Source organism: Schistocerca piceifrons, chromosome X, assembly GCF_021461385.2.
Source record: "Schistocerca piceifrons isolate TAMUIC-IGC-003096 chromosome X, iqSchPice1.1, whole genome shotgun sequence".
NCBI classification, from domain to species: domain Eukaryota; kingdom Metazoa; phylum Arthropoda; class Insecta; order Orthoptera; family Acrididae; genus Schistocerca; species Schistocerca piceifrons.
Genome location: NC_060149.1, coordinates 249,075,653 through 249,093,262, shown reverse-complemented (window position 1 = coordinate 249,093,262; position 17,610 = coordinate 249,075,653). Strand labels below are relative to the sequence as shown.

The 17,610-nt window shown below is 46.9% G+C and overlaps 1 protein-coding gene across 1 annotated transcript in view; it reads right to left on the bottom strand.

Annotated features, from left to right (window-relative positions):
* Positions 1-17,610, bottom strand: part of LOC124721999 (histidine decarboxylase) — a 394,491-nt gene that overhangs the window by 67,700 nt on the left and 309,181 nt on the right. Inside the window, exons 10-12 of the mRNA XM_047247175.1 lie at positions 16,918-16,988; positions 9,176-9,195; positions 8,927-9,025 (exon numbers count right to left, since the gene is read on the bottom strand). Of these exons, the coding sequence (XP_047103131.1) occupies positions 8,927-9,025; positions 9,176-9,195; positions 16,918-16,988 (190 nt within the window). The remainder of the gene's footprint in view (positions 1-8,926; positions 9,026-9,175; positions 9,196-16,917; positions 16,989-17,610) is intronic.

Here is a 17,610-nt window from a genome sequence, read left to right as displayed (position 1 = left end):
TTACGATTTTCTCCTTGCGGGATGACTTTCCTAATGTTTCTCGTAGTGTCTTCTACGGCATTGTGACCGAGCACTTGAATTACCGAAAATTGTGCACACGTTGGGTACCGAAAATGTTGACGGATGTCCACAAAACCAAACGTTGACATAGTGCATTGACTTACCTTGAGCGGTACCACAACGACGGTGATGTTTCCTTGAGCCAAATTGTTACGGGCGATGAAACATGGGTGGCCTACGTCACACCAGAATCAAAGCAACAGTCCATTGAAGTTAAGCAAGGGCATCGTTTTGCTGCAAGACAATGCCCGTCCGCATGTGGCGAATCAGACCAAAGATCTCATTACGTCTTTTCGATGGGAAACTCTACCTAGATCATCCTCCGTACAGCCCCGATCTTGCGCCCAGTGACTACCATCTGTTCCTGCGCTTGATGAAAAACCTGGGCGGTCAGTGTATTCAAGACGATGATGAAGCCGCCGGCCGCGGTGGTCAAGCGGTTCTAGGCGCTCAGTCCGGAACCGCGCGACTGCTACGGTCGCAGGTTCGAATCCTGCCTCGGGCATGGATGTGTGTGATGTCCTTAGGTTAGTTAGGTTTAAGTAGTTCTAAGTTCTAGGGGACTGATGACCACAGATGTTAAGTCCCATAGTGCTCAGAGCCATTTGAACCATTTTTCGACGACGAAGCCAAAACAGTGGTGATGCAGTGGTTACCAAGTCAGGTGGCAGACTTCTATGAGGAGGGTGTTCAAAAACTGGTACAACGTTATGACAAGTGCCTCAATATTGATGGAAATTATGTAGAAAAGTACATTAAGGAGGAGGCTTTCATGTAAAAATAAAATTATTGAGGTACCTTACCACGTCTTTTTTAAATTTCAAAACGGTAATTACTTAAAAAACACGCCTCGTATGTAAGCAGAGCAGACGTGGACAGCGTAACACCCTAGCGAAGATAGGGGCAGCAAATGGGGAAATCCGTTGAGATAAGCTACTCTGACAAAGAGTAGGTTATTATAACACGGGGCCTGTGAACGAACATCTCGAAAATGGAGAAGCTGGTCGAATGTTCACCTGCTACTGTCGTGAGCACCTATGAAAAAAGGTAGGACAGTGGAACTACCAATAGGCACTAAATGGTCCGACTTCCACGACTCTTCACAGAACGTGGGGTTCGGAGGCTTCTCTGCTCGGTTAAGTAGGATAGATGGTGATCTATGGTATCTCTGCAGAAAGAGCACAATGATGGTGCGCGCACAGGTGATTTGGGGCATACCGTTCATCGTACATTGTTAAATATGGAATTCCGCAGCAGACCACTCCTGTGCCGGCTGGAGTGGTCGTGCGGTTCTAGGCGCTACAGTCTGGAACCGAGCGACCGCTACGGTCGCAGGTTCGAATCCTGCCTCGGGCATGGATGTGTGTGATGTCCTTAGGGTAGTTAGGTTTAATTAGTTCTAAGTTCTAGGCGACTGATGACCTCAGAAGTTAAGTCGCATAGTGCTCAGAGCCATTAGAACCATTTTTTGAACCACTTCTGTGTGTTCGCATGTTGATCCAATGACTTCGTCAGTTACGACTGCAGTGGGCCCGGGACCATAGGGATTCGGCCGTGGATCAATGGAAACATGTCGGCTGGTCGGGTGAATCACATTTTTGCTACACTAGGTCGGCGGCCGTCTCCGCAAACGCTATCACCGAGGTGAACGGCGGCTCCGAACATGCAGCTCACCACGCACGCAGGCGAGTGGCAGCAGTATTATGCTATGGGTGACTTTCTCTTGCGCTTGCGTGCGACCTGTGGTAGTAATCGAAGACACGCTGACAGCTGCAAACCACCAGCATCACCTCATGCTTGACGTCTTCCCCGACAGAGACGTCATCTTTCAGCTATATAATTGTGCGTGTCTTGGAGCCATAACCGTGCTACCATGTTTCGGGGAGCAATACAGTGAACTCAAGTGTATGTCTCGGCGACCAAATTCGCCTGACATAAATCCCGTGGAACCTATATGGATCGCTGTTGGGTGTCATCACCGCGTACGTGAATCAGTGGTCCGTCATTTACGCGAATTACATGACCTGTGCGCAGACATCTAACGCCACCGGAGTGGCCGAGCGGTTTGAGGCGCTATGTCATGGATTGCGCGGCCCCTCCCGCTGGAGGTTCGAGTCCTCCCGCGGGTATGGGTGTGCGTGTTGTCCTTAGTGTAAGTTAGTTTAAGTTAGATTAAGTAGTCTGTAAACCTAGGGACCGATGACCTCAGCACTTTGGTCCCTTAACAATTCACACACATTTGAACATCTAATGCCACATACCTCCAGAAACCTACCAACAAACTGTCAGATCCATGATACGCAGAATCGGCCATGTATTTCGTTCCAAAGTTATTAAGCAGGTGGTCATAATGCTTTGACTCATCAGTGCATAGATGCGATTAAGGGTTGATTCGGTTCGAGGCGCATCAGTCCGGAACCGCGGCCGGCCGGAGTGGCCGAGTGGTTAAAGGCGCTACAGTCTGGAACCGCACGACCGCTACGGTCGCAGGTTCGAATCCTGCCTCGGGCATGGATGTGTGTGATGTCCTTAGGTTAGTTAGGTTTAAGTATTTCTAAGTTCTAGGGGACTTATGACCACAGCAGTTGAGTCCCATAGTGCTCAGAGCCATTTGAACCATTTGAACCGGAACCGCGTTGCTGCTGCGGTCGCAGGTTCAAGTCCTGCCTCGGGCATGGATGTATGTGATGTCCTTAGGTTAGTTCGGTTAAAGTAGTTCAAAGTCTCGGGGACTGATGACCTCAGATGTTAAGTCCCATAGTGCTTAGAGCTATTTTGAAGGGTTGATTCCCACTCAAATATAATTTAAATATCGCTGAAGAGAAGCCGATCATGACACCTAGGTACGAAATCTTTGACCTTAATCTAAATTTATATCAGGTAAATTCTATTTATTCTACACATGGTAATGAAGTCCCATCCTTCTTGACAGAACGTAGGGGAACCATGCGTGAGACCCTCACCACCTTACTAGGCAAGGTCCTAATGGAGGTGGTTTGCCGTTGCCTTCCTCCGACTGTAATGGGGATGAATGATGATGATGAAGACGACAAAACCACACCCAGTCATCTCGGGGCAGGTGAAAATCTCTGACTCTGTTGGGAATCGAACCCAGGACCCCGTGCTCGGAAAGTGAGAACACTACCGCGAAACCACGAGCTGCCGACTTATTCGACATATAAAATATGTTAATAATAACAACAGAACAGTGATAATTGATTGTCGATTTCATAGTTACTATACAATCCTTCTGAAATTTTATTTTATGGTTCATGTCAGAAAGCCTTATTTCGAGTATTGAAACCAGTTAAATTCATCATCCCACATTTTGTTAACGTGAATTCAGTGTCTATCAGAACTAAAGAAAATGATAGGACAGTAGGATTTATGTGGGGCATATTTATTTGACTAATTCCAAAATTGCGTCACATATTAACGACGGAAGTTGGGGTGCAAGATTAAAATTCAGTTAAACGAACTGTTTTCAAAACCAACGGTCATTCAACTGCGGCAAGAGAACAAAAACAAAAGTGGACTCTGGAATTAGATTGAGGCAATGGACTGCATACAGTTTAATTCATCATTTCTTGTTGATGAGATCCATAAGTTGGATTTGTGGCGCCAATGATGGGGACCTGGAATTTAAATTTGTATCGACCTCAAGCACAGAACGTCACACACTAGACCGAAGGAAGCAGAACGTCAGAAAATTTCACAATACCATGCAAATAGTGGCACGCAGGTCATCAATTGGACGAGACATCAATGTCACTGTTTCTCGGGAAGAAAGTTCAGGCGTTCATGTTGGTAAGCGGATGGTGGTGTCGTTTACTAACAACGGAAGTCTCTACCACATGATACAATAGTGGATTTCATGCTTTTGTTTCTTCTTAGTCTTTATTTGTTGTTTTCCTTGCTTTCGAGATACGCTGCAAAAGTTCCATAACGATTTGAGTATTTAAACTGAAAGGGATCTTTGCTGTCAGCTGCACGGGCCATAACGCGGCATTAGCGGCCACGAGCGGAAATGTGTACCGGACTAGGATTCGAACCTAGGATCTCCTGATATCTAGGCAGGTGTGTTAACCAATGCGCCAACAGGGACGTAGCGTTATCGCCACTGCGCAGAGTATCTTGGCACTCCTCACAGCCGATCCACATTCCCATCGAGCGCCACCTATCTACAGCCCCTGTCCATTTCACTCATTGTTCGCTACTGTGGGATTGCCACATGAGGTCGGACGTATTTGTGCATCCGCACTGACGGAATTGAATCCTTTGCCTTGCTCGGCATATCAACGCATTCATATAACTGATATGTCTAGCTGGGTAATGGATCCAGTTTCTTCAGTGAAGATGCACAAATAAGTCCGACTTCCTGTGGGAATCTCAGAGTGGCAACAGTGAGTAAAATGGACAGGGACTGCGGATAGGTGCGTTCGATGGGAATGTGGATCGACCGCAAGGCGTACCGAGATAGTCAGCACAATGGCGATAACGCTGTGCCCCGGATAGCGCAGTGATCAGCGCTTCTACCTAGTAAGCAGGAAATCCTGTGTTCGAATCCCAGCGCAGTACACATTTTCGCTCGTGGCCGCTGATTCCGCGTTATGTCCCACTGCAGCTGACAGCAGTGAGCCCCTTCAATTTACATATAATGTTTGACAGCTGCGGATTCTGCTTGATGTCTTTTCTTTCGGACATGTCCGAAAGGACAGACATCACACATTCATACACTTGAATATTTTTCCTGTGGGTGTTCTTCACAAAAGAGGCCAGCTATCTGAAAGAGGAAAATTGATTATTGTAGGTTTTACAATACTTAGATAAAGAGCACTCTTGCACTGTGCACTGATAAGGAGATGCTTATCACACAATTGTCATTAAATATACTTTTTTCTGGAAGTGAAAAGTCAGCTGTATTGATGGAGAAAAATACAGTTGTCTTTCACATTATTTGACACTTAGAAAGGAAAAAAATACACAATAGTTAAGGTAAAATGGCTCTTTGAATAGCCTTTTAAATATTGTCAGATGTGTTTATATGCATATGTATTCACGACACTAAATATTATTCAACCCATGGAAAGAGCACACTGGTCACATCTGGAGCGCTATACATAGTGTAGAACGGGTACCAATGGATCCACACAAGTACAGGCAGTGCATGTGCCACTCACTTCTATGTAATCAGTACAGAAGGATGCATCGATGTTTTTGGACACCCCCCTTACCATTGTGAATGCAACTGCCTGATCCGTTGGTGTATCAACGCCGACTGTCCCATGTACACCACTGGCCACTAACATTGCTACACCACCAAGATGACGTGCTATAGACGCGAAATTTAACCGACAGGAAGAAGATGCTCTGATATAGAAATGATTAGCTATTCAGAGCATTCACACAAGGTTGGCGCCGGTGGCGACACCTACAACGTGCTGACATGAGGAAAGTTTCCAACCGATTTCTCATACACAGACAGCAGTTGACCGCCGTTGCCTGGTGAAACATTGTTGTGATGCATCGCGTAAGGAGGAGAAATGCGCACCATCACGTTTCCGACTTTGATAAAGGTCGGATTGTAGCCTATCGCGATTGCGGTTTATCGTATCGCGACATTGCTCCTCGCGTTGGTCGAGATCCAATGTCTGTTAGCAGAATATGGAATCGGTGGGTTCAGGAGGGTAACACGGAACGCCGTGCTGGATCCCAACGGCCTCGTATCACTAGCAGTCGAGATGACACGCATCTTATCAACATGGCTGTAACGGATCGTGCAGCCACGTCTTGATCCCTGAGTCAACAGATGGGGACGTTTGCAAGATAACAACCATCTGCATGAACGGTTCGACGACGTTTGCAGTAGCATGGACTATCAGCTCGGAGACCATGGCTGCGGTTACCCTTGACGCTGCATCACAGACAGGAGCGCCTGCGATGGTGTACTCAACGACGAACCTGGGTGCACGAATGGCAAAACGTCACTTTTTTGGATGAATCCAGATTCTGTTTTATAGCATCATGATGGTCACATTCGTGTTTCGCGACATCGCGGTGTACGCACATTGGAAGCGTGTATTCGTCATCGCCATACTGGCGTATCACCAGGCGTGATGATATGGGGTGCCATTGGTTACACGTCTCGGTCACCTCTTGACGGCACTTTGAACAGTGGACGTTACATTTCAGATGTGTTACGATCCGTGGCTCTACCCTTCATTCGATCCCTGCGAAACCCTACATTTCAGCAGGATAATGCACGACCGCATGTTGCAGGTCCTGTACGGGCCTTTCTGGATGTAGAAAATGTTCGACTGCTGCCCTGGCCAGCACATTCTCCAGATCTCTCACCAACTGAAAAGTCTGGTCAATGGTGGCCGAGCAACTGGCTCGTCACAATACGCCAGTCACTACTCTTGATGAATTGTGGTATCGTGTTGAAGCTGCATGAGCAGCTGTACCTGTAAACGCCATCCAAGCTCTGTTTGAGTCAATGCCCAGGCGTATCAAGGGCGTTATTACGGCCAGAGGTGGTTGTTCTGGGTACTGATCTCTCAGGATCTATGCACCCAAATTACGTGAAAATGTAATCACATGTCAGTTGTAGTATAGTACATTTGTCCAATGAATACCCGTTTATCATCTGCATTTCTCCTTGGTGTAGCAATTTTAATGGCCAGTAGCGTATTTTGGACAGCGGGTGGAACGTATGAGTCGACATCCCCACAATCTGGTAGTTCTTCGTGATCTTATAATTGGTGAGTGAATAAACTTCTGGAGTCTCTTCCTCGCTGAATTATCGAGGATAGAGGAAGTTTTGCACGTTACTAGCGAGAGGCCGTTCGAGGGTGAATAGTATTTGTCCTTTGTGCTTTCTGACTAGACATGCGCTTCACTTCCTGTTCTACACAGTCCAGTCATATTAATGTGACTATCGCCTGTGTTCGACTTCAACGTCCAATACCCACTCACAGACGGCAGGTGGTAGCACTAGTAAATGGTTCAAATGGCTCTGAGCACTATGGGACTTAACATCTGTGGTCATCAGTCCCCTAGAACTTAGAACTACTTAAACCTAACTAACCTAAGGACATCACACACATCCATGCCCGAGGCAGGATTCGAACCTGCGACCGTAGCAGCCGCGCGGTTCCGGACTGCGCGCCTAGAACCGCTAGACCACCGCGGCCGGCGGTAGCACTAGTAGTGGAGGGTATATTAAGCGTGTCAGAGGACGCGCAAAATAGCGCAATCGTTATTGTAATGTGGATTGGTTCAAATGGCACTGAGCACTATGGGACTTAACATCTGAGGTTATCAGTCCCCTAGAACGTAGAACTACTTAAACGTAACTAACCTAAGGACATCACACACATCCATGCCCGAGGCAAGATTCGAACCTGCGACCGTAGCGGTCGCGCGGTTCCAGAGTGAAGCGCCTAGAACCGCTCGTGTAACGTGGAAACGGAGCAATTTAGCTGAGGGTCAAACGTGCATGATCATTGTCTTTCAGACCAAGGGTGGATGCATTTCCGAAACGGCTAAGTTTGTAAACTTTTCGCAAGCCGCTGTGCTTAACGTTTACGGTGCACAGCTAAATGGTGGTTCCCAAGACTGGCCCCGAGACAACTGCGGTGTACCATGGACAATAGATGACAAGGGGCAACGACGGGTGGAGATGGGTACGGGAGGACAGACGTGCAACCGTTGAGCAGTTGACTGTCCTGATGAACCAAGAGGCTACCAACAGCTTCTCCTCAATGATCGTTCACGGTTCAGCAAACGTTTCTGCATAGGGACCTCTGCAGCAGGCGCCTCGTTATTGCACCCACTCTGACTACTGTTCATTAGCGGCGAAAGCTGGAATTTGCAAGCCTATACCGCAACTGTATGTCCACTGAGTGGCAACAGGTGGCTTTTTCAGACGAATCACGTTTTATGCTCTATCGGACAGATGGTCGTTGGTGTGTGCAGCGTGAAACGTCTGGAAGCAAACACCATGCAACAGTCGTCAGAATGGTCCAGGACATAGGAGGGAACATTACGGTCTGGGGAATGTTTTCATAACATTCTCTGGGTGATCTCGTCATTCTGGACGGCGCAATGGATCCTTGGGACCCTATCCATCCCTATCTGCGGTTAGTTTGTCGTCGGCACGATGGCATCTATGAGCAGGACGATGGAACGTGTCACACAGCTCGCGGTGTACGAAGAGCACCACCATGAGTTTACCGTACCCGCCTGGCCACCAAACTCCCCGGATTTAAAGCCATTCGAGAATCTGTGCGGCCACCTCGTGATTTATTAAATAAAATTTTCAGCTATGTAGGTAAGTTCGTGCTGCTGTTGAATTTCAAGAAATATCCTAGTGGAGACTGAAATATCGAGATAAGTTCTATTACCATACTAGCGCAGTGTTTTCAGATTATAATATTAGCTTATGTGTGGCGCACATTGAGAAAAACTTTTGCATTGCACGAACTGTATCCGTAAGTTGCAATTCCTCCTGCACGCATAGTAGTAACTGTATTAGGTCCATGGTAGAGATTCTAACTTCAGTTATGTCTTGGTTAACTCTGATTAGCACAACTTTTATTACTCCGTTGCACTTTCCAAAAGTATTTGCCGCTCAAAAACTTAAAATATTTCAGTCAGATTGCGTTTATTCACGAATGGGTGAGATTAATATGAAGGGCACAAAAACCGGGCTCATAGGCTCTTATGAACTTCCTGGTTAAAGCATAGAAGAGATGGCAGGCTTCCAAGCCATGTATATGGAATAGGCTGTGATCTTTATAATTAGTACAAGCAGTCATTAATTACTTCGTACCTTGTGTAGTATGTCTGATTCTATGATACCTACCTCTCTAATGTGACGCTGAAGACCTTTCACTCCGTAACTCCTGATTACGAACCACAGCTTCAGGGCTCGAAATCTCTTACTTAAAGGAATTTGCCAGTGCTGTAAAGTAAATTAAAATTGCATCAAAGAGGTTGTAAAATTCTGATTTCGGCAAGGAGATGACAGCGCCAGACAATAATTGTTGTTTTGGAACTTATCAAATACTTCTTCTTTGTATATTTTATGAATGTAATATAACGTCATACTTACCATGTAATCAATTGCCAGACCTGTAAACGAAAAAAGTGGCGTTATTAGAAACAGCTGAAATTTGTGAATGAAACAATTTTCAGCAAGGGAGTCATACTTACAACAATTAAAACTACGATGCTAATCTGTTTAAAGTATACTCTACAAAAATAAAAAATAATCTTTTAAAACGTTTGGTTCTCTTCAGTATATTTAATCTGAGTCCATATTATTTCTACTCGAAATCGCAGCAGAGATCACTGAAGCACGTAAGTGCAATAGTGCTTTACTTGGAGGCAGCTGCTTCGAATACTAGCAATGTAAGAAATTTCCATCATCAGAATTTGGCCGACGATGGGAGGCCAGAAGAAGACGTATAATTTTTTAAAACCAAAATGTCCTGAATTAAGTCTCCAATCAATGGGCGCTAGTCCGTGGAGAAACGGCAAGACACACGAGGACAATTGTGGAAATGTTCACACGGTCATTCAGTGAAAGCGCTCAAAAAATAGACAGCATACAGAGGATGTTCAACGAAACATTTTTAGACAAAGTACTTGGGTTCTGGAAAGGCAAATTAAGAAGCTACGAACTTGAAAATGTCTTTCGACATCGCTGTCCTGAAATAACGCACGTACATTACTGTAGCCGAATTTTGCTTCCGCCTGGTCTGATATGCATCTTCCTTTCCTTGTGTGTTACGCGTATTGCAATAGCGGTCATTACCTTTCTCTTCTGTGCGGATCCTTCGCCACCAATCCTGATAATCGGCTTAAAACGTGAGACCAACAGGATCTTGAGTGGAACAGAAACACCAAGGGCCAAAAAAAAGAATAAACAGTCATAAAATCAGAAATAACATGTAACATTTATGAGCATAGGAGAAAAATGTAGCAAGTCCCACTTGTACTGTCTTAGGAATGAGGTTTGGTGACCTGTAATTAACTTTTAATCAAATTTCATGGAAGAGAAATAGGGGAAAATACACAAAGCTAAGGGCAAGGCAAGGAATTAAGTATTCAGTGTTCATATAAAAAGACAGAAAACTGCATGAGAGAGTAAGAGAAGTGCTGTACTAGTGTTATGGAACAAGTTTAATTTCCGTTGAACTGATCAATAGGAGCCAAAATGACTAAAAAAAAGATAATGGTGGTGAAGGATCTCGAAAATCAAGGTTTTTGTTAGTAAAATTTAACGCTTTAAATGATACAGATTCTGAGTAAAGTTAGGTCACATTCATTATTGAAGCTATACACCAGGAATCTAAAATTCAAATTAGAACGGAGCTAAGAAAATCCTGAAATACACTCCTGGAAATGGAAAAAAGAACACATTGACACCGGTGTGTCAGACCCACCATACTTGCTCCGGACACTGCGAGGGGGCTGTACAAGCAATGATCACACGCACGGCACAGCAGACACACCAGGAACCGCGGTGTTGGCCGTTGAATGGCGCTAGCTGCGCAGCATTTGTGCACCGCCGCCGTCAGTGTCAGCCAGTTTGCCGTGGCATACGGAGCTCCATCGCAATCTCTAACACTGGTAGCATGCCGCGACAGCGTGGACGTTAACCGTATGTGCAGTTGACGGGCTTTGAGCGAGGGCGTATAGTGGGCATGCGGGAGGCCGGGTGGACGTACCGCCGAATTGCTCAACACGTGGGGCGTGAGGTCTCCACAGTACATCGATGTTGTCGCCAGTGGTCGGCGGAAGGTGCGCGTGTCCGTCGACCTGGGACCGGACCGCAGCGACGCACGGATGCACGCCAAGACCGTAGGATCCTACGCAGTGCCGTAGGGGACCGCACCGCCACTTCCCAGCAAATTAGGGACACTGTTGCTCCTGGGGTATCGGCGAGGACCATTCGCAACCGTCTCCATGAAGCTGGGCTACGGTCCCGCACACCGTTAGGCCGTCTTCCGCTCACGCCCCAACATCGTGCAGCCCGCCTCTAGTGGTGTCGCGACAGGCGTGAATGGAGGGACGAATGGAGACGTGTCGTCTTCAGCGATGAGAGTCGCTTCTGCCTTGGTGCCAATGATGGTCGTATGCGTGTTTGGCGCCGTGCAGGTGAGCGCCACAATCAGGACTGCATACGACCGAGGCACACAGGGCCAACACCCGGCATCATGGTGTGGGGAGCGATCTCCTACACTGGCCGTACACCACTGGTGATCGTCGAGGGGACACTGAATAGTGCACGGTACATCCAAACCGTCATCGAACCCATCGTTCTACCATTCCTAGACCGGCAAGGGAACCTGCTGTTCCAACAGGACAATGCACGTCCGCATGTATCCCGTGCCACCCAACGTGCACTAGAAGAATTAAGTCAACTACCCTGGCCAGCAAGATCTCCGGATCTGTCCCCCATTGAGCATGTTTGGGACTGGATGAAGCGTCGTCTCACGCGATCTGCACGTCCAGCACGAACGCTGGTCCAACTGAGGCGCCAGGTGGAAATGGCATGGCAAGCCGTTCCACAGGATTACATCCAGCATCTCTACGATCGTCTCCATGGGGGAATAGCAGCCTGCATTGCTGCGAAAGGTGGATATACACTGTACTAGTGCCGACATTGTGCATGCTCTGTTGCCTGTGTCTATGTGCCTGTGGTTCTGTCAGTGTGATCATGTGATGTATCTGACCCCAGGAATGTGTCAATAAAGTTTCCCCTTCCTGGGACAATGAATTCACGGTGTTCTTATTTCAATTTCCAGGAGTGTATATAGAGCTTATGACAGCACTTGTCAGAATGTGAGGAAAAAATGAAAAACAGATGTTCCATTTATCACTCCCTTAAGCAGAGTTACTCTAGTGCACATGCAAGGTAAAATTGTTGTACTCGTTTGTAACTTCTATACATTGCATGAAAGACTTAATAAATTCACCAAAGCTGTAACTTTTGACGAGAAAACGTCTGTTCTGTCGTCGGTCGAACTTTCTGATGTGACAAAATACCGTCAATTTGAGTCGCTAGTTGTTGTGGACTGGCAAGACAGCCAATCCACAGTGACGGGTAACCGAAGGCACGCGCTTAAACTCACGCAGGCTGGCGTGAGGTCTGAAACAGGATACGTAATGAATGCTATAAAGAAAAGTACGTAGCTGCTGGAATACGTAACTTTAATCCACAATTGGTGAACATTGGTCTTGTTGATACAGTATATGCGTCATTAGATACATAGCAAAGGATAATTGGCGCCTTGCTAGGTCGTAGCAATTGACTTAGCTGAAGGCTATGCTAACTATCGTCTCGGCAAATGAGAGCGTAATTCTCAGTGAACCTTTCCTAGCAACGTCGGCTGTACAACTGGGGCGAGTGCTAGTAAGTCTCTCTAGACCTGCCGTGTGGTGGCGCTCGGTCTGCTATCACTGACAGTGGCGACACGCGGGTCCGTCGTATACTAATGGACCGCGGCCGATTTAAAGGCTACCACCTAGCAAGTGTGGTGTCTGGCGGTGACACCACACTAGTAATAATGAGTAAACAATGGTTGAGATCATTATGGATAGATCACGTATGCAAGTGTTTGTCACTCGGTATTTATTGTGCATGTGACGTCATCGTAACAATGTAGTCAGATGCGCTCGATTGTTATGAATTAGCTATGTGTCAAGTTATAAATTGGTGTAGCGTGGAAACGCTTTTAGCTAGCACATCGAGTCATATGACGGTGCGGAAACTACACTCCTGGAAATGGAAAAAAGAACACATTGACACCGGTGTGTCAGACCCACCATACTTGCTCCGGACACTGCGAGAGGGCTGTACAAGCAATGATCACACGCACGGCACAGCGGACACACCAGGAACCGCGGTGTTGGCCGTCGAATGGCGCTAGCTGCGCAGCATTTGTGCACCGCCGCCGTCAGTGTCAGCCAGTTTGCCGTGGCATACGGAGCTCCATCGCAGTCTTTAACACTGGCAGCATGCCGCGACAGCGTGGACGTGAACCGTATGTGCAGTTGACGGACTTTGAGCGAGGGCGTATAGTGGGCATGCGGGAGGCCGGGTGGACGTACCGCAGAATTGCTCAACACGTGGGGCGTGAGGTCTCCACAGTACATCGATGTTGTCGCCAGTGGTCGGCGTAAGGTGCACGTGCCCGTCGACCTGGGACCGGACCGCAGCGACGCACGGATGCACGCCAAGACCGTAGGATCCTACGCAGTGCCGTAGGGGACCGCACCGTCACTTCCCAGCATATTAGGGACACTGTTGCTCCTGGGGTATCGGCGAGGACCATTCGCAACCGTCTCCATGAAGCTGGGCTACGGTCCCGCACACCGTTAGGCCGTCTTCCGCTCACGCCCCAACATCGTGCAGCCCGCCTCCAGTGGTGTCGCGACAGGCGTGAATGGAGGGACGAATGGAGACATGTCGTCTTCAGCGATGAGAGTCGCTTCTGCCTTGGTGCCAATGATGGTCGTATGCGTGTTTGGCGCCGTGCAGGTGAGCGCCACAATCAGGACTGCATACGACCGAGGCACACAGGGCCAACACCCGGCATCATGGTGTGGGGAGCGATCTCCTACACTGGCCGTACACCACTGGTGATCGTCGAGGGGACACTGAATAGTGCACGGTACATCCAAACCGTCATCGAACCCATCGTTGTACCATTCCTAGACCGGCAAGGGAACTTGCTGTTCCAACAGGACAATGCACGTCCGCATGTATCCCGTGCCACCCAACGTGCTCTAGAAGGTGTAAGTCAACTACCCTGGCCAGCAAGATCTCCGGATCTGTCCCCCATTGAGCATGTTTGGGACTGGATGAAGCGTCGTCTCACGCAGTCTGCACGTCCAGCACGAACGCTGGTCCAACTGAGGCGCCAGGTGGAAATGGCATGGCAAGCCGTTCCACAGGACTACATCCAGCATCTCTACGATCGTCTCCATGGGAGAATAGCAGCCTGCATTGCTGCGAAAGGTGGATATACACTGTACTAGTGCCGACATTGTGCATGCTCTGTTGCCTGTGTCTATGTGCCTGTGGTTCTGTCAGTGTGATCATGTGATGTATCTGACCCCAGGAATGTGTCAATACAGTTTCCCCTTCCTGGGACAATGAATTCACGGTGTTCTTATTTCAATTTCCAGGAGTGTACTAAGACCAAAAGTGAGACAATAAAAGTATTCGCCCTAATATGAGCGAAAATCGGTACTAAACTGAAAATTACAAAATAATGAAAGATGTCATGTTAGAGGGGAGAGAGGGGCATGTTGCAACAGGGGTGAATTACAACATCTGCATCTTTTCGTGAAGTATCCAGGTGCTGCCATCGTGTGAGGCACCTTCGACTGCGTAATATCCTCAGTGTGATGGTCAGAGTCGGCGCGAGAAGACGTGTTTCTTTGTGCTCTCCTTCTTTGATCGAAATCGTCATTGGTGAGTAACGGTTTATAGTTTTAAAAACGTTGCATATATAATAACAAGTTCTGTGACAAACATTAGATTTCACAAGTGATAAATACACACATCAAAGAAAGTTTTGCAACACCCGAGGCAGGATTCGAAACTGCAACCGTTGTGGCCGCGCGGTACCAGACTGTAGCGCCTAGAACCGCTCGGTCACAGCGCCCTGGAACGCGGTACGCTCAGTGGTCAACGTTATTGTGACATTGTACTCCTTCAGGTGTGTCTTCAGCCCTGACTTTATTTTTGTGGATGACACTGAGCGATGACATCGAACAGCGCAGGTGGAGGAGCACTTAGAACGAGATTTTCGGCGATTGGACTGGCCTGCTCGTTCTCCCGACTTAAAACCCATTGAGCACGTATGCGATGCGTTCAGGAGACGTATTTCAGCACGTCCACGTGCGCGAACGACAATCCATCCGTTGCCAATGGTCACCCTAGCGAAGATATGGGCTGCAAATAGGAAAATACATTGGGAAAAGCAATTTTTCCAAAAGGCTGAGTATTAATCCGCGGGGCCTGTGAACGGGTATCTCGAAAAGGGCGAAGCTGGCCGAATGTTCACGTGCTACTGTCGTGAGCACCTATGGAATGAGGTAGGACAGTGAAACTACCACTAAACGCTAAATGGTTGGACGTCCACGACTCTTCACAGAACGTGGGGTTCGAACGCTTGACTGCTCTGTAAAGTATGCGCGATGGTGATCTGCGACATCCTTGCCGAAAGAGCACAATGCTTGTGCACGCACAAGTGTTTCGGAGCACACACTTCATCGTACATTGTTGAACATCGAGCTCCACAGCAGACCACCACTGTGTGTTCACATGTTGACTCAACTACATCGTCAGTTACGATTGCAGTGGGCACCGGACCATCGGGGTTCGACCGCCGATCAACGGAAAAAATGTCGGCTCATCGGGTGGATCACATTTTTGCCACACTGAGTCGGTGGTCGTCTCCTCAAACGCCGTCATGGAGGTGAACGGCGGCTCGAAACGTGCAGCGCGCATCGGCCGGAGGCTGATGGGAGCAGTATTATGCTATGGCAGACATTCTCTTACCCTTGCGTGGGACTTCTTGTAGTAACAGAGGACACGCAGACAACTACGAACCACGTACATCCCTTCATGCTTGACGTCTTCTCCGACAGCGATGTCATCTTTCAGCAGCATAATTGTTCGTGTGCAAGAGTCAGAATGGTGCCACAGTGGTTTGAGTAACATTATAGCGAACTCACTTTGATGTCTCGGCGACCAAATTCGACTAATGTAAATCGTATGGATCTCATCAGGATCGCTATCGGACACCATCATAGCGTACGCAAATCAGCGGCCCGTTATTTACGCGAATTACATGAAATTTGCGCTGACATCTAATGGTACATACATCCACAAACCTACCAACAAACTGTCTGTTCCCTGATACGCAGAATCGGTGATGTATTTCGTTCTAAAGAGTGACAAACAAGCTATTAAGGAGATAGTCATAGTGTTTTGGCTCATCAGCGTATGTTTCTTGGCAGTGACACGATGCGGAAGTTATTTGCGCCCTGAAGTTTTGCACACCATTGTATTATTCATCAAAGATATGTTTGTTAGTCTTGTCAATAATTTTATCGACATGAACTGTGGTGAGGATCGATCTTTACTGCTTGGACAGGTAATGACGCTTTTGTTTTGCATAACGTATATTTATGTTAGGTTTTTTTATCACTTTCATTAGTTCTCAGAATTTCATATTGTCTGGTGTTGTGTTCTATATCCACCAATTTTTTATAAGTTTTCAATTTTCTCGAAGTTTTTCGTTTTGTCGTATTTCTGTCTGTTAGTTTAGGATAATGCCTAGGAGTTCAGTCAACTGTGTCTATATCTCAGTTCCTTCTAAAATGTTCGTGTATCATTCTTTATTGCCCTGCGAAGAGCTGTAAGATCAGTATTTTCGTCTGCTGTGGGGTGTTTATTTTGTTTATAGTTCGCATTGAATGCGAAGTAGTGACAATCGACTTTTATCATTTCCTAAATTTTCATCCTGTTTGTTTTATGAAGAGTAATTCGTAATTAGTGCAGATAATTTTGTATATACCACATTGGTTTAAATTTTGTGTTTATCAACTTTATGTATCATGTTTCTTTTTAAAGTATTTTTTCTGTGAAAACTGATTTTGAGTTTTATGTTCTGAAATGCATAATCTACTTTATCTAAGACTATTCCATGTTATAGTAACATATTGACGTTTTCTATTTTTTGTAATGTTATTTATTCATTACTGTCGTTCTTCTCCGCCTTTGGTGAAATTGCTATGTCTTTCACGCGAGGCAAAAGTAGGAGCACATACCGGAATTTTCGTGTTGCAGGTAGAGCGGATCCACATTGAAAGTGCGGTGGAGGGCGCCAGCGTCTTTCACCCTGTAACATAGGACCACAGTTCTGTTATTTTATTGCTAAATATATGTGAAGAACATGGTAGGAGGTGAATAATGTATTTTTATCCTTTATGAAGACATGACATGACAAAATCGTTCGTCATGTGTACGAGGGTTGCCCAGAAAGTAATGAACCGCATTTTTTTGTTGAACAATTCTTTACTGAACATAATGAGAATTACACACACGGAAGAATGGTGTTTTATCTACACACCCTATATTTCCACGTAATCTCCATCCCGTTCTTTCGGCTTCCTACAGTGCGAAGCAAGGGCGTGTATGCATTGTCGGTACCAGTCCCTCTTCTGGTGGTGGAGCCAGCGCATTGTGTGAATCACCTCCTCATCGTCCTCAAAATGTCTTTCACGAATTGCATCCTTTAATGGCCCAAACAAGTGCTCGCGGCAACATGTCAGGTGTGACAACCGTGGATGGTCTCCCCGACCGCTGCAAATCTTGGAGCTCCGCCGAACCCCCTTCTAATAACCTCACCATCCGTGCCCAGCGACTAATTGTACTTCTGCCGACAGCAGATGCTCCACAGACTCAGCACAAGCGTCTGTGAATATTCCCCACAGTTTTTTTCTTTGCAGTGAGAAATTCAA